This window comes from Calliphora vicina, chromosome 3, assembly GCF_958450345.1.
Source record: "Calliphora vicina chromosome 3, idCalVici1.1, whole genome shotgun sequence".
NCBI lineage: Eukaryota > Metazoa > Arthropoda > Insecta > Diptera > Calliphoridae > Calliphora > Calliphora vicina.
In genome coordinates, this window is record NC_088782.1 from 83,281,883 (window position 1) to 83,303,387 (window position 21,505).

The 21,505-nt window shown below is 35.5% G+C and overlaps 5 protein-coding genes across 5 annotated transcripts in view; 1 reads left to right on the forward strand and 4 right to left on the reverse strand.

Annotated features, from left to right (window-relative positions):
• Positions 1 to 2,373: 2,373 nt before the first annotated feature.
• LOC135955574 (uncharacterized) lies at positions 2,374 to 3,060 on the reverse strand. Its single transcript, XM_065505928.1, has one exon. The coding sequence runs from the start codon at positions 3,058 to 3,060 to the stop codon at positions 2,374 to 2,376; it is 687 nt and encodes a 228-aa protein (XP_065362000.1).
• A 3,605-nt stretch (positions 3,061 to 6,665) lies between these two features.
• LOC135954236 (G-box-binding factor-like) overlaps positions 6,666 to 21,505 on the reverse strand; it is a 36,312-nt gene continuing 21,472 nt past the window's right edge. Inside the window, exon 2 of the mRNA XM_065504316.1 lies at positions 6,666 to 8,063. Within this exon, the coding sequence (XP_065360388.1) occupies positions 7,349 to 7,909 (561 nt within the window). The 5' untranslated portion in view covers positions 7,910 to 8,063 and the 3' untranslated portion in view covers positions 6,666 to 7,348. The remainder of the gene's footprint in view (positions 8,064 to 21,505) is intronic.
• On the reverse strand, positions 8,390 to 9,289 carry LOC135955575 (uncharacterized). The gene has a single exon (XM_065505929.1). It carries the CDS (start codon positions 9,287 to 9,289, stop codon positions 8,390 to 8,392), a length of 900 nt encoding a protein of 299 aa, XP_065362001.1.
• LOC135955576 (uncharacterized) lies at positions 11,119 to 12,243 on the reverse strand. Its single transcript, XM_065505930.1, has one exon. The coding sequence runs from the start codon at positions 12,241 to 12,243 to the stop codon at positions 11,119 to 11,121; it is 1,125 nt and encodes a 374-aa protein (XP_065362002.1).
• LOC135955577 (BEACH domain-containing protein lvsA-like) lies at positions 18,986 to 20,203 on the forward strand. Its single transcript, XM_065505931.1, has one exon. The coding sequence runs from the start codon at positions 18,986 to 18,988 to the stop codon at positions 20,201 to 20,203; it is 1,218 nt and encodes a 405-aa protein (XP_065362003.1).

Sequence of the window (21,505 nt, forward strand, 5' to 3'; positions counted from 1 at the left end):
AGGCACGATTCATGAAACTAAAATACAGGTCAATAGTGAAAACGATTATAGAAAGGTTGTAACAGATTTTGAAACTCAAAAGAAAAGTTTTTACACTTATCAGCTGAAAGGAAGCAAGGGTCTACAAGTTGTAATAAAGGGTATAGATTGCAATGTTGAACCACTCGAAATAAAGCAAAGCTTAGAAGATAAAGGTTTTAAGACAAAAAATGCGATAAACATTAGAAATCGCGAAAAAAAAACCCAACCACTCTTCCGTGTTGAACTTGAACCCGGTGTCATAAATCACATAAACCTGAAAAAAATGAAACACATCACATATATAACCTGAAGTACTTATTGCATCGTAAAATTACGGTAGAAGAACCACATAAACGATTTGTCCCCGTCCAATGTATGAATTGCCAAGAATATGGACACACCAAGGCATATTGCAAATTGCCACCCGTATGTGTTATTTGTGGAGAGTTGCATAACACATCCCAATGTAACAAATCCAAGGATGATCCTAAAATGAAAAAATGCAGCAATTGCGAACTACAGGGGTTGTCCTGTCTACTCAATTGTTAAAAAATCACAAAGCCATAAACCGAAGATTTTCCCCGCTCAGCCATTAAATAACATCAATTTTAACTACCCCCCGTTGCAACAGACATATGACAACAAAGAAACATATGCAAATGTACTAAGAAACAACCAAACTCAGACGCAAGTCCGTCAACCACAAAACCAAAATATGAACCCAGAGGTAAGAGAGCAAACGCCAATTTTCAATTTTACCAGACTAGAATCTACAATAGAAACTCTTGTGCATTCGGTAAATAACTTTACAAACTCAATGAGTAACATGATGCAAGAAATGCTTAAGATGCAATCAATGTTATTGCAGGCTGTGCTTAACAGACCATGAACTGCCTAAGAATATGTTTTTGGAACGCAAACGGCATTCGCCAACATAAAAACGAACTGACTTTCTTAAAAGTCATGAAGTTGATATAATGTTAGTTTCGGAAATCCATTTGACGTCTAGAAGTTTATTTAAGATAAATGGATATGTTTTTTATGGCACAAATGATCCAAGAGATAGAGCATGTGGAGGCTCTCGAATTTTAATTAAAACCCGTATCAAACACCATTCAATGTGTGATATTTGTGAAGATTATCTTCAAGCTACGACAATCTGTTTGGATGATTGCTACAGAAACTATTAATTTCGTCGATATATTCACCTCCAAGGTTTTCGATTACTGAAAACAAATATGAACATTTTTACGAATCACTAGGACCCCGATTTCTGGCAGCTGGCGATTATAATGCTAAGCATACTTACTGGGGATCAAGACTTGTAACCCCGAAAGGTCGCGCTTTGTTTAATACAATTTCTAAATTGAATTTCAATGTGCTGTCGAGCGGAGAACTAACATACTGGCCTACTGACCCAAGCAAAATACCCGATGTCATTGATTTTGCAGTTACAAAAAATTTACCAATGGAACTAATGCAGGTTAAATCTTCATTAGAATTATCCTCGGATCACTCACCCACCTTCGTTACTCTATTGAACCCCCTAGAAATAGTATCCCCAACTGGTCACTCTGCAATATCTAGCACGAAAATAAATTGGTTGAAATATAGAAAATATATTAGCGCACACAGTACAGAAAATATATCGCTAAGAACACCAGAAGATATCGATATCTCACTCAAAAATGTTGAACAAAACTTAAAACTTGCTGTTGAACACGCCACTCAAATAAGATACAATAGACTCTATTCTGCAGACATTGAACAGTTATTAGCTGAAAAAAGAAGAGTTCGTCCAGAGTGGCAACTCTACAGATCCCCTCAACTTAAAACGGAGCTTAGAAAATGTCGCAAACGCCTCAGTATGCTTCTTCACAAACGCAAAACTGACTCAATTAATAAATATCTGGAGAACTTAGATGCCACCCAGTACTCAAATTACTCTCTATGGCGAGCTACAAAAAAATTAAAAAGACCTCCACTACGTAATTCTAGTGGAGGCTGGGCGAGAAACGATACTGAAAAAGGAAACCTGTTTGTTAGTCATCTAAAGAATGTATTTTCCCCAAACGAGTCAAACGACATAATAGAGTTACCACCTACTTTACCCCATATTACTGCAGCTGAACCACTTTGTTTTGAGATTTCAGAGATTGTCAAGGTTATTGTTGATTTAAACTCCAAAAAATTACCTGGTATTGATAAAATCAGTAACAAGATGCTCCTCGAGATACCCCAAATTGCATTAAGAACAATCCTATTTATTTTTAATGCTATATTACGCCTTGAATATTATCCACCAGAATGGAAGGTTTCTTTAGTTACAATGATACCTAAGCCGGGAAAAGATCACAGTAAAGTAGAATCATATAGAATTGTATAGCATCTTGTTGTGCTGCTTTTTGTGTGGTGGAAACGTCTGCTTGAGTTGCGGTAGATGGAGATGTTTGGAAACTTATTAGTAATATTGCTTGATAATGTATTATTGTTGCTGATTTCGTCTCCTTCAATTGATGGCAATGAATGTTCATTGGAGGGCGAGGAACTTCGAACAGGTAACTTCGCTTCAGCATTAGTTTCTCCTTCGCTCGTATTATAATCTTCACTTAGATCGGTATTACTGTATTCCGACTGGTTCTTAGCAGTTGGAACGTCATCAATGTTCTTATTACCACGCCGGATTTGATTAAGGTGTCTTTTTATGATTCTTCCCTCGAAGCGAATTTCATAATGTAAATCCCCAATTCGGTTTAATATTGTACCTCTTACCCATGATGCGTTTCTCTTATTGTTAGGTAGAAAATATACACTATATCCGGTGTCGAATACTCTGTAACTGGGCGAGCTTTTTAGAAATTGCTTCGCTGTTGTCTTAATAGGTAAGTGTTCAGGTCGTAATAAATCGAGTCTCGTGCGCAGCTGTCGTCCTAAAAACAGCTGTGCTAGTGGTAAATTTGTTGTGGTATGCGGTGCATTTTTGTACTGCCGTAGAAATTCATTAACATTCTGCTGTAACGTTTGTGCAGTGGCCCCCATGGCTTTCAAGGCGTTTTTAACCGTTTGCACGCTGCGTTCAGCCTGACCATTCGTTGCTGGATGGTGCCCTTGGATATTCCCAGTGATGGTCGGCATATACTTTTGGTTTGTTGGCTATTCTTAAGCACCTATCGCATTCTTTGGCCATGCGTTCGATATCAGCATCTATTCTGGGCCAGTATACAAATGAGCGTGCTATTCCCTTCATCTTAACTATTCCTAGGTGTGCTGCGTGTAAACTTTTTATTACGTCATCTCGAAATTTTGTAGGTATTACAACCCTATGTTCAAATGTTAAACAGCCTCCTGACAACTTGTAATTTGCCTCTGGTGACTTGTATCCATATTTAAGGAGGTCGGATCCCTTCTCTAGTAGTTGCACTATTTTTTCTAGCTGCACATCTTTTCTAGTTTCTCTCTTTATTTTGTCCGCGGTGACAGGCAACTGTTCTATTTGCCGTAATATGAAGTTATCGAATTCATCGTACTCAGAGCCTGTGGGACTATCGAACTTCAGTTGCCGAATTTTTGAGCAATGTGGCATCATTCTAGATAAATATTCGGCATTAACATTTTGCTTCGAGGTTTTATAAACTACATTAAAACTGAAATTACTTAAAAAATCGTCATAATTCGCCATGCGCGAAATGCATGGAAGTGACTTGTCGGGTTGCAAAATCTGTGTCAGGGGTTTATGATCTGTAATTAAGGTCCACCGCCTGGCATAGAGATATTTAAAAAAATTCTGAACGGCCCACACTATGGCCAATGCCTCCTTGTCGATCTGTGAATAACGGCGTTCAGTATGGCTCATTGTCCGGCTGGCATAGGCGATAGGACGCTCCTGGCCGTTATCCAATTGGTGAGACAACACGGCACCCAGCCCTGTACTGCTTGCATCCATTGCTAATAACAATGGTAGTTTAGGGTTATACGGCATTAAAACTTGTGGTGATACTAAAATTCGCTTGATGTCGTCATACGCCTTATCCGCTTCTGCGGACCACGCCATCTCCTTTGTCCTCAGCATTTCATGAAGGGGCCTCTCTCTCGTTGATAAATCAGGAATAAATGCGCCGTAGTACGATGCCTTGCCCAGAAAGAGTTGCAAATGTTCCAGAGTGGACGTCTTAGGCGCTTTTGAAATAGCTTCGATGTGTTTGGTGGACTTGTGTACACCTCTTCCATCTATCAAATGCCCCAAAAATTCAACTGATGACGCAGCGAAAATGCACTTCCTTCTGTTGAGCTTTAAGCCGCATGTCATCATTCTCTGCAGCGTACTTTCTAAAATGGTAATTAGTTCCTTAAAATCCTTAGCAAAAATTAAGAAATCATCAAAAAATTAAGGACGTTCGGTATTCCCTGTATTACCGACTCTATTTTCCTCTGCCATATTGCAGGAATATTTGCTGCTCCGTACACTGCACGTCGTGGTCTTATGATTCCGTGCGTAGATGTGTTAAGAGTAAGAACGTGGGCGAACTCTTCATGAATGGGTAGGTGGGTGTATGCATCCGTAATGTCTAAGTGAACGAAAATTGTTGAACCCTGCATCTTATTAAACAAATCTTCTGCCCTTGGTATTGGGTGCTCATCGATAATTGTCTGATGGTTTACAGTGGGTTTATAATTTCCAGTAATGCGTATCATGTCATTTTTCTTAGTGACTACATGTGTTGTAGATGCCCATTCTGAAAACTCGACTCTTTCATACATTCCCGCTGCAATTTTTGCGTCGATCTCCTTAGCATATGCATCTCTTAGTGCCAATGGTACTTCTCTTGCACGAGCAAAGATAGGTGTTGCATTGGGCTTCATGTGTACCTTCACACATGGCCCCGTAAGCTTACCGGCTGACTCACCAAACACATCCTTAAAACGCTCAATAGTCTCTTAGTGCAGACATTAGACACAATATTATTTATCCTATTCAAGGAAAAATGCACGTCATTATCCGACCAACTCTAGCACTTATGTGAGGCAAACAGGTCAGTAAAATTTATATTGTGTGCTAAATGTGTGATCCACTCACGGCCACAAAGCGTGTCAAGATCATCATCAACAACATAAATATTTAATAACCGTGTGGTCTTCCCAATTATCACATTCACCGCAGCCCTTCCAATACAGTTTATTGTATGACCAGTATAATAACGAATTTTCTGTCCGATTTGACCAGATCCCATTTGTTCTTGATGGCACATAATTTGTTTCTACTAATGATGCTGGAAGGTGCGCCAGAATCCAGCTCCATTTGTACCGACTTACCGTTAATTATAACGTCTAAGAGTTTACGGTCCATCGTTCTCGATTTGTCAGCCTTGTTAATTTGGTTTAGTTGCTTCATTACCTCATTGTCGTCTTCCTCAACTGATACCTGGTTGGTCTTATTCCGACACATTTTTGCTATGTGACCTATTTTACCACATGCAAAACATTTGGAGTTCTTAAACTTGCATTATGCTCTAATGTGATTGCCACCACAACCAAAACACTGAGTATTCTTCCTCGAGGGTGCATATGGTTTATTACTCATTGTTCTAACTGGCGCAAATCCTAGCTTGGACGTTTGTTCAGTGACAGACAAGTCACTTGAGTTTACCTCTTTCGTTGCGTTTTGTGTCAGCTCCCTGCTATACGCCAGTTCATACGCTTCAGAAAATGTTGACAGCTTTTTTGCAATTAACTCGTCACATATTGATGCCGACTCTAACCCCTGTGATGTTTGAAGAAAAACAAAAATTAGTTTTTACTTTTTCAATCTCCTAAATTAGAATGATCCGTATTCTTTATTTTCTTAGTTCTTATATACAAAATTTTTTAAATCTAATTTGAGTGACTTTCTAAAGTACACTCAATACTTAAAATCTAATATTTCTATTTGCTTACGTACTGCAATCATAATATGCACCAGGCATTCATAAATATTAGTAAGTCATTTTATTCAAAATATTGTTTTGAGTGATTCTCCAAAATATTGAGTGTAAAACAATAATTGAGTGATCTTTACTTTGTTGCTTGAAATTATTTGTATGGGGAAACAAATTATATTTAAATTTTCTCCTTTATTAAGCTGAAGACTACTATTCTTATGGGGAGAAAATGAATAATTATATTCTCTCATAAATTGAGTATAATTATTGAGATTATGGTAATAAATAAAAGGTAAAATTGGATTAGTGTTTTGTTGATAATATGTACATTAGAGTGCTCCAAGATTGTATGGACGAAAAAAACTTTCTAGGTACAGGCCGTCCCCCCCTCTAGAATTGTTCTATGTATTGTAGAAACACGTTGTGTAAAATATTAGGATGATAGGATAACGTTAACTTTCGTTATTTTTTATTATTTTCGCCTTGTAAATGCACCTCAAAACTTCAGCGTCGTTGCGCCACCAGTTAACGTTATCCTATCATCCTAATATTTTACACAATGTGTTTCTACAATACATAGAACAATTCTAGAGGGGGGGACGGTCAAAATTCGCAATTTTATTTTTTTGGAGCACTCTAATGTACATATATATTGAGACATATATGTACAATGGTGTTTGGTACTTTACCTTTTGTTTATTTGTGTGTTGCCAAAATGTATAAGAGCGTGGGAGTTTTTATTTAAATAAAATTTTTGTGTGTAATTGGGATGTAAAGTTGCAACTTAAGGCTTCTGTTGCTTGGTGAGAAGTGACAAATTACAATTTTGGTTTTAATAAGGAAACCTAGTTTTTAAATTCCAAAACCCGAAGAGGTTTTGGAATACCTTATGTATTTCTAAAATACCGTTAGCAACATTTCATTTAAATTTTCTTAATTACTAACATTTTAGTTCATTATCGTTTTAAATATTAAGGTAGTTCATTTTTTACTGAATTTATAAATACTAACAATTTAATAATATAGTACATACTTAATTTAATATAAAATTCAATAATACAATTCATAATATAATTCATCTTAAAGTAACAATTCATATAATATTGTAAATTCAATTAATATTAACACATTTTGCTAAGAACAATAGGTAATAAGTTATATGGATAAAAAAAACACCTGTTTGGCCAAAATGTCAAATTTTGACCTCCTATAACTCAGAGAGTTCTTGACCGATCTTGTTGAAAAATGGTGTCCGGAAGACATCGATTTCAAAAGTTGGTTCACTTGACGTGAAATTCCCCATATACATACATATATTTCAATATTACATTTTTTTGTTAAAAAAAAGATATTCAATTAAATATTGTTTAAATCATAGTTTAAACATGTCGCCGGCCTCGGCCTTTGCCCATCTATTCTGGCTTATTTTGGTAGCATAGTACGTTGGCCAGAGATTTAATAGCTTCAGCCAATATATGTTGATCTGGCATTGGTGGAGTGGTAGATGAAGCAATTGGAGCTGGTGATTGTTGACGTTGGCGTTGTTGATTTTGCTGACGTTGAATTTGATGACGTTGTTGTTGATGAGGGTGTTGGCGTTGATGACGACGATGATGTGGCTGTTGACGTAGATGACGACGATAATGTGGCTGACGAGGTTGATGGTGTCGGTGTTGACGATGCTGATGATGATGCTGTTGATGATGATGTTGACGATGGTGATGATGGTGCTGAAGTGGTTGTTGGTGCGGCTGTATCTGGATCTCGGTATCACGACCACGTTGGCTGCTGACGGTGGACATGTTGGGCGATGGGCTGCGTGTCCTCGATGGGTGCAACATGGTGTGGTGAAGTTGGTTGCATTTTATGCAAGACTCCATCGAGGTACACGACCTTATATTATGGCTTCGAGCCAAACAATTGGTGCAATAGCCAAGACGCTCAACGATGTCAAGTCTTCTCTCTGGCGTCATTTTCAGGAATTTCCGGCAGAATTTGAGCCCATGATACCCTTTACAAATAATGCAATAATATATTTCGAAGTCCCTCGGGACTACGCTTCTCTCATCGGTTGGGTTTTGAGTCTCATTGGGGACCCGAGTAGCTGTCAGTCGTCGATTTGACCTGCTTGGAATATATAATAAGGAAAACACAGTTCAATTAGTATGTTATATGGGAATTGTTGGATAATAAATGAGTGTGGGTTAAAAGCCACAAAACAGCAAAGCAATTTTAATAATAGGAGATCTTTATTATGGCAATAATTTTGAGTACAATATTTTGAAACAATTTTAGAAATAATAATAAGAAATATTTGAAACAATTTCTTAAACAGAGGATTGAATTTCAAGTGTTGGGTCAACTTGAGCTTCCTCTTGATTCAGAAAAGGGAGGTAAGACAATTTGTCTATAGGGCGCTTAATTACGCCGCTAACGGTACGTACGTATGCAGTTCATACATTACCATCTGAACCAGAAAATGTTTTTTCGATCCTGCCAAGATTCCATTCATGAGGTGGTAGTAGTTCGTCCATAACAATAACTAAATCTCCAATCTGCATATTTTTGCATGAGGTTTTCCACTTGTACCTTTTATGTTGTGATTTTAGGTAATCAGTTTTCCACCGTTGAGCGAATTGATGTATGGCCTTCAGCTTTTCCCATCGATTTAAAACCGACATGTTTGAACAATCTTGTTCAGGGATTGCCATCAGGGGGGCACCTCGTAGAAAATGTCCAGGCGTTAGAGCTGTGATATCTGAGGGATCTTCCGAGACTGCTGATATAGGCCTTGAATTAAGTACTCCTTCTATTCGTGCCAAGACTGTAGCGAATTCCTCAAAGGTAAATTTGTGAGCTCCTGCAATCCGCTTAAAATGATATTTAAAACTGTTAACGGCTGCCTCCCAGAGGCCACCCATATGAGGAGCATGAGGTGGGATGAATTTCCATTCGAATCCTTGAGTTATATACTTCTGTGCTACATCTTGGGCAGTATTTTTCACCAACACAGCAAATTCTCGTTCAAGGGTTCTACTGGCACCTAAGAAATTTCGTCCATTGTCTGTAACTACCCTTTGGGGGAGCCCCCGCCTCCCGATGAAGCGAGCGAATGCAGCTTGAAATGCCGCTGAGGATAACTCTGAACAAGGCTCTAAATGGATAGCTTTTGTGCTAAAACACACAAATACACTTACGTATCCTTTAGTTATTGGAGATTTCCTTAGAATCGATGTTTTTATCTCGAATGGTCCAGCAAAATCAATTCCTGTTACCTGGAAAGGAAGAGAGAGCGTACATCTTTCCGGAGGTAAAGGAGCCATTATTTGAGAGCTTGGCTGTTGTTTATACATTATGCATCTTTTACACTTACGTATTATTCCTTTGATACGTGGTTTTAATCTGAATATGAGAAATTCAGTTTGTGCTATTCTGTACATTTGTCCGCAGTCAGCATGATAGAGAAACTCATGCAAATGGTGTAAGTATAATTGGCAAAATCGGGAGTTGCCAGGTAAAATAATTGGGTAACGTTCACAATATGGTAGTGATGACTGGGCTAATCTACCATTTAGACTTTTTAAAAGACTTTTATTTGAAATATCTTTTGATTTGCTTACGCATTGATATTCTTCATTATAAAATGTTTTTTGAGCTAACACAATTAGTCTCGATTTTACGAATTTCATCTCATTTTGTGTTAAAGAAATTTGAGTATTTTTGTCAATATTTTTTCGCATTTTCTTTGCTGTATTATGGAGAAATCTAAAAATGTAGCATATTACACGTAAAGCTCTACTGTATGATGAAAAATTGTCCAATATATCATTTTCCTCAATTTAAACATGTAGAGATTGTATTTCCTTATTCTCGGAGCTATGTTTTAAAATATTCCTTTTGGGCCATTCTGATGAAGGTTTTTGTAACCATGTTGGTCCATTCCACCAAAGTGAATTATTTACCAAATGTTGAGCTTTACAACCTCGAGTGCCCATATCAGCTGGATTATCATGTGTTGGGACATGTCGCCATGTGACATCAGACATTAATTCATGTATTCGTGCTGTTCTGTTCGCCATAGGTTTTCCACGATGAAGGTGGTTTTGATAACCATCCTAGGACTATAGCTGAGTCCGTCCATAAATATATTTCGCTATTTCTGAAATCGATAGAGTTCTTTACATAATTTACTAAATTTGCTAATAGCACTGCGCCATTAAGTTCTAAGCGCGGGAGGCAAACAGTTTGTAAAGGAGCTACTTTACTTTTTGCTACCAATAAATTTGAGAATGTGATTTGAGTTTTTGTTTGGCATCGAATGTATACAGTTGAATCCGTGAATTTGGATTGTGTCACTAGGCATAAGTTGAATCCAACGAGGAATTGATATTAGTTCAACTTCAGATAAGTCCTGAACTAGATCGTTCCAATCTTGTAGTGATTCCTCATTAATTTCTTCTTCCCATTCTATTCCGTCTAACCATAATTGCTGCATGCATATTTTTGCTCTAATTACTATAGGAGCTAGCCACCCAGCTGGATCAAATAGTTTTGCGACAGATGGTAGAACTTGGCGTTTTGTTATTTCCGTAGACGGACTTAGTGATGAAAAACTATAAGTAAATGTATCTGTGATTGCATTCCACTTTATTCCTAAAGTTTTAGTTGAGCTAGTTTCGTGGAAACGTAAAAAATCTGAATTATATATATCCTCTGTTGGTAAATCTGCTAGTAATTGAGCATCGTTTGATGTTATCTTCTTGAGTAAAAATCCAGCAGATTTTAGAGTTTTAATTAACTGATTTTGTGCATAACGAGTTTCTTCAATTGAATAGCCTCCAGTTAAAATATCATCTACATAAGTTTCGTACCTTAAAATTAATGATTCTTTGGGGGATTCGGCTTCTGCGTCTGAAGCGAGTTGATGTAACGTACGAATTGCCAGAAAAGGCGCACAATTTACTCCAAACGTTACTGTTTTCAATTCGAAATCTTTAATAGGGCCATTTGGTTCAGGTTGATATAAAATTCTCTGGAATGCTCTATCGTCTGGATGAACTAGTATTTGCCGATACATTTTCTGTATGTCACCACTAAACACATATTTATATCTTCTCCAATTCAGAATTACAGTTATTAAATCGTTTTGAATTGTAGGTCCAGTGTACAGAACATCATTTAGTTAAAATTTGGATTTGGATTTGGTTTTCCTAGAGGCATTGAACACAATTCTTACCTTTGTAGTTTTATGTTCTGGTCGCACAACCGCGTGATGGGGCAAATAGAAAGAGCTATGTTTACCTTCAGAATTGATTTCGTTTGGGGTTGTTTCTTCCATATGATCGAGAGTTAAATACTCATCCAAAACAGCTTTATATTCAGCTTGCAATTCTTTATTCTTTCCTAAAGTTTTGTCCATACTGGCATATTGAGCAAGTGCGATGAATCTAGATGATCCTAAGAAAACCGATTCGGGATATTCCCTTTTGAATGGTAGCCTTACCATATATCGTCCATCTTTGTTTCGAGTAGTTGTTTTAGTGTAGAATTGTTCAACAAAATCATCTTCTTCGGATTTAAGTCGAGTTTTTGGTATTTCCTCTTGCTCCCAAAATTTCTTCAATAGTGTGCTGATTTCTGAAGATTCTGATGAAGTAACAGCAGTTGTGAATGTTTGAACAGTTTCCGTTTTCATCGGTCCACTAAGCACCCATCCAAATATAGTTTTGTACGCTGATGTTTGGCCACATATATTTTTCTTTATCCCTTCGAGGTTTAGACAATTTTCATAATCATTGCCAAGAATAAGATCAATTTGGGAAGATTTATTAAAATTCGGGTCTGCTAAATCCAATTTTCTAAGTTCTGCTGAATATGGGACATTAAACGTAACCGCTGGAAGTGTTTTAGTAACATTTGATAAAACAATTGCCTTAATTGGGACTCTCAGATTGTATTTTCTTGCAAATAATGTAAAATCACACTCTTTTTTAGCTGATTGTTTTTGACCTCCTATTCCAATAATTTCAAAATGTGAATTTCTATAAGGCAACTGTAACCGAATTCTTATTCTTTCTGTTATGAATGTTCTTTGAGAGCCTGGATCTATTAAAGCTCTTATCGTGAAAATTTCGCCTTGATGCTCTATTTGCATTAAAGCTGTGCGCAATAAAATGTTTTCGTTGCTCGTAGAGCAGTTTGCCTGAACACGCCGTGAGGTAGTTGGAAGTTCATCTTTGTAAGAATTACTTGGCTGTTCTGTTTGTGCATTTGTATTTTGAACAATTTTCAGAAGTTTTTTGTACATTTGATGATTTGTGTGCAATATGCAATAATGAATGGTGATCTTTTTTGCAATACAAACATGTTCTTTTACTTTTACAATTTGCCTTAATATGTGAAGGACTTAAACAATTGTTACATATTTTATTTTTGAAAACATAATCTATTCTTTGTTGTGTTGAAAAAGTTCTAAAATTGGGACAATTTCTTAAATAATGTACATTATTACATAGCTTGCAATTTGTGTTTATGTTTTCCTGGGATGTATATGTTTGAATATTAGTTTTTTTCGTATTAGAAAGTGTAAAACTGTCTTTTGTGGTTTTAATGCTTGTTAGCCGCTCTACCGCTTCGTATCTGTCAACTAAAAATTGTGACATTTGCGACCATTTTGGTAGTTCACGAGGGGAAGTCAGTGATTGTTCCCATAGTTTTTTTTTAGTGATAATAATTCATATTTATTTATTTTCCATAAAGTTTAGTGCCTCTGCGTCACGAAGACATTGTTGAGGCAAGTTGGCATTACAATTCAATGCAAAAATTTATACAATTTTATAATATAAAAATAAAAGAAGCAATAATTTTACAATATGAAGTGATTATTTCATAATTACATTTTTATAGTCATATTTACAAAAGAAGCATTTCAATATTTTCAAGTAGCAATTGTTTTAATTTTCTTTTAAAAACTGAAATTCGTTCTAAATTTCTTAGATCTTGTGGAAGATTATTAAATTCTATGCTACCCATATATTCCACTCGTTGTTTTGTAGTTTCCAATCTGCATCTTGCTACTCGTAGATTTCTACTGTTTCTTGTGTTGAAAGCTATTTGGTTTCTGTTAAATATAATGGTATGATGACCAATATTATGTATTGCTTTATATACATATAGCAAAAGCTGCATTTTATATAAACCATGGGCAGGCAAAATAGTTTTTGAAATATTATTATATAAATATATATAGTTCTAAAGTACAATCTGGTAATTTTGTTGATATTAAACGAATTAAAATGGGATCCCAACTATTTACTTCTACCCCTAGAGTTCTGAGTGTTGCTAATGAGTCGTTTACTGATGACTGTATTTTTCTTATGGACTCACTATCTTCATTAATTGCGGCTGGTATATCAAACAAGATCTTGATTTGGTTATCTACCAAAACTCGTTTGTTTTCGTATCTTGTTTTTAACACATTCCAAGCTAGCTCAAAATTATCATTAGATAATGGATATCGTTTAACTATAGTACTTGCTTCGCCTCTTGTCTTGTTCCTGAGATGGTATAGCTTAGTTACAGGAGTAAGTTTCGAATGATTTATATAAACTGCAGTGAACATGTCTCTAAACGAGGGCCATTGTTCATAACTGCCTTTAAATATTTCTGTGTCGCATGGGGGTAATTTAATGCAAATACTTGAATTATCGCTCATTGGATTTTGATTTGGGACAGATTGACGAGATGTTGATTGGAACATTGGCATTTGTACTGTATCTAAGCTGATACTTTTAAGAATTTCAAAAATTTTTGATGTGCTCTGGACATAGGCATCATTACAAGCATCAAATTCTTCTCTTGCTTGATTTTTAAATTCTGCATCAATTACGTCATCTTGAGATAACATTACCTTTTGATAAGAAGTATCTACGTTTGTCCATCTTGCATCTATTTCCTTTAACCTTGCCTCCAATATAGATTAATTTTGATCTTCTCTTCGGCTCTCATTCACCTTTCCACAATACTGAAGCAAATGGATTAAATGACCTATCAGCTGTAGGAGAATTTTCTTTTTCACGCGGAATTTTGTTTGATAATTGTGTTATATATTGTATTTTATTCAAATAATTAGGATTCTGTGGCTATACAGAGTAAAATTTTTAAATTATAAAGTATTATATTGAGATATAAACTTTTTTTTCTTTTTTTTAGTTAGAACAAATTTTATTTTAAATTTTTAGAGAATAATTAAATTTGTATTTAATTAATTTTCAGTTTTTCGAAATATAATGTTATTTAATTATCGTACTAGATCTTTTAACTAGTATAAATTAAAACAAGAGATATAAATCCTATTTATTTGTTCACTTTTTAGTATATCATTAGAATTTTGTATTAAGTATAAATTGTTTATACACAATGGGAGCAGCGGTAAATTACAGAGTGTTTTTCTATATCCTTTTGTGATAGCTTAGCTATGGGGTAAAAGCAATAGATAGTTGTAATCTAGTAAAACAAAAGTAATAGAATATACACTTATAATCGAAAAAATAAGTTTTAATGAAACAATTAGATTGATAATGAAGCGGGTTAAACAATTATTAGTATGTAGACTAATATTTTTATCAATTTTAATTTCATTAAAAATTTTGTGTACTATGTGGTATTCTGATTTTTAGAGATACAATTTTGTGAATTTATTTCAGATATACCTCTAAGCGGTTAATTGTGAACAAATAGGAAAATTATTTCGTAATGAATTTATTAAATGGATTTAGTATAAATCATTAAATTTGATTTTTTAGTAAAATTTGATTTTTTAGAGAAAAGAAAGACAAAATTTTATAGAAATATATTGAAAATTTTAGATTTCTTCATTTGCAAATTAAATTTATTTAAATTTGTTGAGATTAAAATTTTCTTTTTATGTTATATTTATTCTTTAGAGAATATTCTTATTCTTATTATTATGAATTTTTAAATTCTTTTGTATTATACAATTTTTCTGATTATTATGAATTTTAACTTTTATAAAATTCTAATTGAAATAATTTTTGAATTTTATTTTATAAATACTTTAAGAATTTTATTTTAAATAAAATAAATTTACTTTTTTAAATTGGTTTATTAAAATGCATGTACCTTTTACTGTATAAATTTACTTTGTATATTGGTTTATGAAAATTGCAGGTATCTTTTACTGTATAAAATTATACAAAATAAATTTTCTTTGTAAATTGGTTTATAAAATTGCAGGTACCTTTTACTGTATAAAATTATACAAACCAAACCATGAGCATAATAACTGTTAATTCTTGCAAAATTGTTGTTTTGTATTTTTAATATATTACAATAAATACTCGAATAAAGAATTTGTAAATTTTATTTGTAAATTACTAAAGAGAACGCACTTAATGTTTTACCGGTGAGATTTGCAAGTTAATATAGAGAACGCACTTAACTTTTTCCTTTTTTACCGGCAGGAATGATTATAGGGTCATAAACGTTTGAAAATTTTTAAATATTACTGAGATAAATCGTTAGTAGTGAAATATTTTATTAACTTTTGTTTCAAATATATTTTTTATTGTGTAATGTACAATTCTCTTATTTTCCGATTACTTATATAGAATTGTAGTGTATAAAAATTTTCCCTTCAAGTTTGTATTTTGTGTGGCTGTATTATGTACTCTTAGTTAAGTTTTAGAATTTAAACTTTAAATACATATACGTTTTTAATTCTATTCTACTTATTAGGCAGAATAAACACCACATTCGCTATTTCTACTTCATGTTTGTGTTTTGTGTGGCTGCATATGTATTCTTAGTTGTGTTTCAGAACTTAAACTTTAAATACATATACGTTTTTAATTCTATTCTACTTATTAGGCAGAATAAACACCACATTCGCTAATACACATTATCGCAATATTATTTTACACAATTCGGAATTTTTAAATCTTCCGTTTTATCGTTGGGATTTTCGGGTATAAATAATCACAAATTAGGGATTTTGTAAACCGGAGTTGCGAACCCTATATTTAGTGGACTGTTTTTAGTTATTTAAGAGAATTTTGTACACAACACTTAAAGACATGTATATTTGGAAAAAAAACCGCATAAATATTTTTCAATAACGCACTTTTTAAATGAAATTAATTTATTTATTGTTAAAAAGTAATTTATTATTATATTTTATATTATTATAATAATTTAGATTAAATTTTCCTTTTTTGAATTTTTGTAGAAATTAAATTACACACATTAAATATTTCAGTGTAAAGTTGATGTAGGTCAGTTTGTATAATATAGAGATTACTTAAGGCCCAACTATAATATGCATAAGCTAGCTTAAGGTAATGTCAAAACCGAACGAAAAGTCTGTCAAATGCTTAAGGAAATTCAAAGAAACTTTTAGGTGGCTATAATGTACTTACGTGCATTCAAAACTATTTAGCCCCATTTGAACATTTATGTGCAACTTGCAATTAAAAAAATACGTATTTCTTATTATTTTATCAAAATATATAAAATTTCTTCATCCTTTTCATTTATTTCTTTATTTTCTTTGTATAAAATAAATAAACAGCTGATTCCGTACGGAATGTGCGACCAGCTTCGCACTTTGCTTAAGCAAATAAAATTCGACGAAACTTGACGAAACTCTCTTAAGTACATTATAGTTTGTCATATACGTTTTATATGTATTCGCACATTTGCTTAAGCTGACTTAAGCTACCCTGCCCTAAAGACAGTAATTGTCACAAATGTCTTATCACTTGGCTGCCTCCAATTTATATATTTTGGTCATTTGACACGTGTGTGCACTTTGTAGTGCAGAGAGAAGACAATTGGTTACTTTATACATCCCAAGTAATCTAGCGTAAAGACGATCGTCACTTAAATGTATCTAAGTAATATGGAATGTAGTCACCTTAATCGTTTTGTGAGTAATTCGTACTCTTATGTCTAAATGTCTTATCACTTGGCTGAGTCCAATTTATATATTTGGTCATTTGACACGTATGTGCTCTTTGTAGTGCAGAGAGAAGACAATTGGTTTCTTTATACACCACAAGTAATCTGGCAGGAAGACAATCGTCACTTTAGTGTTTCTAAGTAATCTACGCTGAAGTCACTTTAAAATATTATTTTGTGCTGTACTTTAGAAAGTAGTTATTTTACCCAACAGAAGTAATCTATTGAATAGTCAATTGTCTCCTAATGTCTCATTTTAGTCTGAAGTATAGTCTGTTTCAATTTTATTTAACTTTAGGGATAAGCCATTTTACTCACTACAAAAGTATAACTATAATTATATTTAAGGACTAGCAACTTTACTTACTACCTTATGTTACTTTGAAAATAATACTTTGAGACTAGTAATTTAACTTACGCTAAGTAACCTGGAGTCGGTCAATCTGACTATGTACATATTGTATTTTAAATGTAACATTTTGGTTTTATAACTTATTACAACACTTAAATTGAACTTAAAAATTAGTTATTTAACTCACCAGAAGGATATGTCTTTTAGACTGACTATTTGGGATCAATAATCTTCCGCATACGACACAAAAAGCTATTTAAGTAGCTTATCAAGCAACCAGTTTGGTAGCTAGTAAGATAACTGACTCTATGTAACCGGTATGTGAATCCAATACGTTGACTACTTTGTACCAACTATAAGACAGTCTCAATGTAATCAAAAGGAGACAATTGACCCCCTGCCTAGGACATGCCCGTGTTAAAATGGCTAGTCACGTGGCTATTGAAGTGACTAGCTCCCACCCTAAATGATGGGTAAAATCACTAGTTCGGTACTGTCTCCTCGAACTGCTGGGTAGTGTATGCATATTATAGTTGGGCCTTTACTTGAGACTTGATGAATCTCTTACCTCAAGAGATATTCTTGATTCTCTTACCACAAGAGATCTTAATTGATGTTGAGCTTCTTTTGTTGTTATCCGTTTTTGGTTTTTTGAGTGGGAGAGATGTAGAAACCAATTCTCTTGTTTTTGTTTTGTAGTTTTGTGTTCTTCACTTTTTTCTTATTTGATTTATTTGTAACTGTTACTTATATTTTTACTTAAATCTTATTTCTTATTTTCTCACTTTTTTTTTTTCTTTACAAATATGTATGTATGCTTATGTTTGAATATAAAAAAAAACAATTAGGGAATTCGTGTTGTTAAAAAAAATACAAACAATTAGGGTATCCGTTTTAAAATTTTTTTTTCTATTTTTAAGGAATGTAAACCGAAGTATATATAGTTTATTGAATTCCGTTTAATATTTATATATATATATACATATATAAATATATATATACATATATAAATATTAAACGGAATTCAATAATCTATATATACTTCGGTTTACATTCCTTAAAAATAGAAAACAAAAATTTTAAAACGGATACCCTAATTGTTTCCGTGTGGAGTTATCAGTCTCCCATCGGACGCGTCCCAGGTGGCGGATAGGGGGAGCAATTGCCTAGTCTAGTGATACTGTTTCCTAAAACATGTCATTAGCCCTGACAAATGCTCGAGCAATATCAATATCTTGAGACACTTTTTCTAACAAATGGTCTAAACTTATTGATATGGCTAGGTTTCGTAAAACGGGTTGTGATAGCCAACTATATAATATTGTGACACATTTTGTTCAACAAATGGTCACAGTAGGATATAATTGGTGCTAGGGTAATGCTATAACTGGCGATACATTTTAGAACAAATGGTCGCCTAGCGATAGTGCTCTTTTCATCTTTCTTGTTTTACTACCCGCGGACCAAAACTGTTCTGTTCTTTCCTCTCTCTGTTCTTTCCCTCTTCTCTCTCTCTTTCTTTTCCCCCACTTGTAAGGTTAACGTGGTTGGTAGCAGTGCCGAGAACCTGAATGGCTAATTAGTGGTTAAAGAAGATTAGTCGATAACAGCTCCCCTCCGGTGCTTATGACACGGGCCGGTTGTAATCTCTGTCTAGTCTATGTACGCCGTCACTGCATGGATGGTCCATCCCCTTACGTGCCTACTCGTGGGACCAAAAATGAACACAAACAACAACAACACAAACAACAACAACAACAACGCCCTGAAGAAAACCGTTGATCTCGGATCTTCTTCAGAAGACGACCTACTAGCCTCTAGTCAAGAGACTCTGGTCGCAATGTCAGGCAGCTTGGGTGACCGTCACAGCACTCTACTGCCCTCCAAAAACTTGACAAATGCACCTCTTCAATCGGATGCCAAGACTGGCGACCAATTGAAGAAGAAAAGAAAAAAGAGGAAGAGTCAGAAAGACATCCTTAAATCCCGTTACGCCAAGGCGATATTCATTCTTGACAAGATTGACAAGAATGCTGCCAGCGGTGCCCCCCATGAGCGTGATGAAGAAGATCGCGCTAAATACCAGGCTGTGGTAGATGAGTGCCAAAAGTTTTTGGATTCCGTACCCAGTACATCAAAGGCAGCAGCCGAAGAAACAGAGAGGTCCAAGCGCAATCGCTCTCAGACAGAGGGTGAGAAGTCGCCTAAACGGAGAAAGGTTGTCGAGAAAAAATCCACTCCGGGACCCACATCAACCACGACTACATCCGCCAGACGGCCCTTCAACGAGGTGGTTAAGGACCATCTTCTAATGGCTCTGGCGACCGAGAAAGACGGCACCATCAATCCTGTTGTAACAGAATGGGGTGCTATCGAGTCCAAATTAACTGAACTCGTGATGGAACACGTGTTCGCTAATAGGACTGGTACAGCACCTCGGTTTGACTCTGGTGAGATCCACCGGGGCTACAGGGTGATCAAATGCATGGACGAGTTCTCAAAGGACTTTCTTAGCAAGTGCATCGCAAAGATTAGTGGTGCATGGGAAGGTTTAAGCCTTAAACTGATCCCTGCTCAAGAGATTCCAATGAGACCGCGTGCACGTATTTGGTTACCGAAGATGGCAACCGATGCGCATAAGTTGGTGGAGTGTCTGAAGCTACAGAACCCCGACATCCACATGGATGACTGGTCCATCATCCGCACCGAGCAAGGCGATGGCCACACATGCCTAATTCTCGCCATCACCGAATCGGGCTCTGTCGAGCTTGAGAAGGCGGGCTTTAAGCTGTTCTTCGGAGTGAGGGACGCCAAGGTAAAGGTGTTCAGGCCTACAGGTACGGGTAGCGGTGAAGCGGATGAGATTGAAGCTGCAAACTCTCTGCTCACAGAAATGAAGCTCTTCGAACCCCCCCCAAAAACCAACAATGGCGCTTAAAATAGTGCAGATAAATCTGCAGCACTCGAAATGTGCTACAGATAACCTTCGGGTACTCTTAGCCGAAGAGGACCTGGACATTGGGCTGGTGCAAGAACCCTGGGCTTCTGACTTGGACGTGAAAGGGTTCCCGGCCTCAGCATATAATATCCTCTATGCAAGAAACAATGGTAGGCCAAGATCATGTATTATTGCCAAAAAATCTATTAACATTTTTCTTTGTACGCAGCTTAGTTCAGAAGACCTTACAGTAGCTAAGGTCGAGCTACCGTGCAACAGAAGCTTCATGATTGCCTCAAGCTACATGGCACATGAGAAGACAGCTCCTCCAGTTGAAGTGAGTGCTCTACTGTCCTCTGTTGGGGCATCTGACGACATCATCCTAGGCTGTGATGCCAACGCCAGGCATTCAATCTGGGGTAGCAGCGAAATAAAAGCAGCGAATTAATTTCATTAATTCCAATAAACTAAGTATATGTAATTCTGGTAATACGCCAACATTCATGTTTCCAAGTTCGGACAACTATAATGGATGGGAGGAAGTATTAGATATTACACTCATAAATGATAGGTCTAAGGTATCAGTAGATAGGTGGAGGGTATCCAAAAAAAGGTCGTTCTCTGACCATAACTGGATTCTCTTCAATATTAGACTTCAGAACTCGACAGAGAAAATACAATTTAGGAACCCAAGAAGGACAGATTGGTTCAAATTTAATGGGATCCTTAAACACAAACTTAAGAATATGCCAGTTGTAGAAGATTCGATAACTGGTCTTGAGAAAATAGAGGAAAACTTTAGTAAAACTTTAGTCAAGGCTTTCGAAGTTTCCTGTCCAGTCACTAAGGCTAAGAAAAGCTTCCCTATATGGTGGAATTCTGAGCTATCTAAACTACGTAGGGAAACTCGTAGGGCCTTTAACATTAGCTACAATAGTAAATCATGGCAACCATATCGTGATCAATTGAAAGCCTACAAGAAAGCTATAGTAGTCGCAAAAAGAAACTCATGGAGAAGCTTCTGCGAATCTATAGATAATACAAAAGACTCTGCAAGACTTAGTAGAATTCTAGCCAAGGGGCAATCCAATCCTACTTATATCAAAAGGAAGGATGACTCCTGGTCTGAATCCTCAGCAGAGTCACTTGACATCCTACTGAATACTCATTTCCCATTCTGTAAGGATGTTGCTACGGACTTTGAGAGGGAAGGTAGGACTCTATTCAATATCGATAGTTATATCGTCTCCTATGACAGGATATCATGGGCGATTGACAGTTTCGCACCTTTCAAGTCACCCG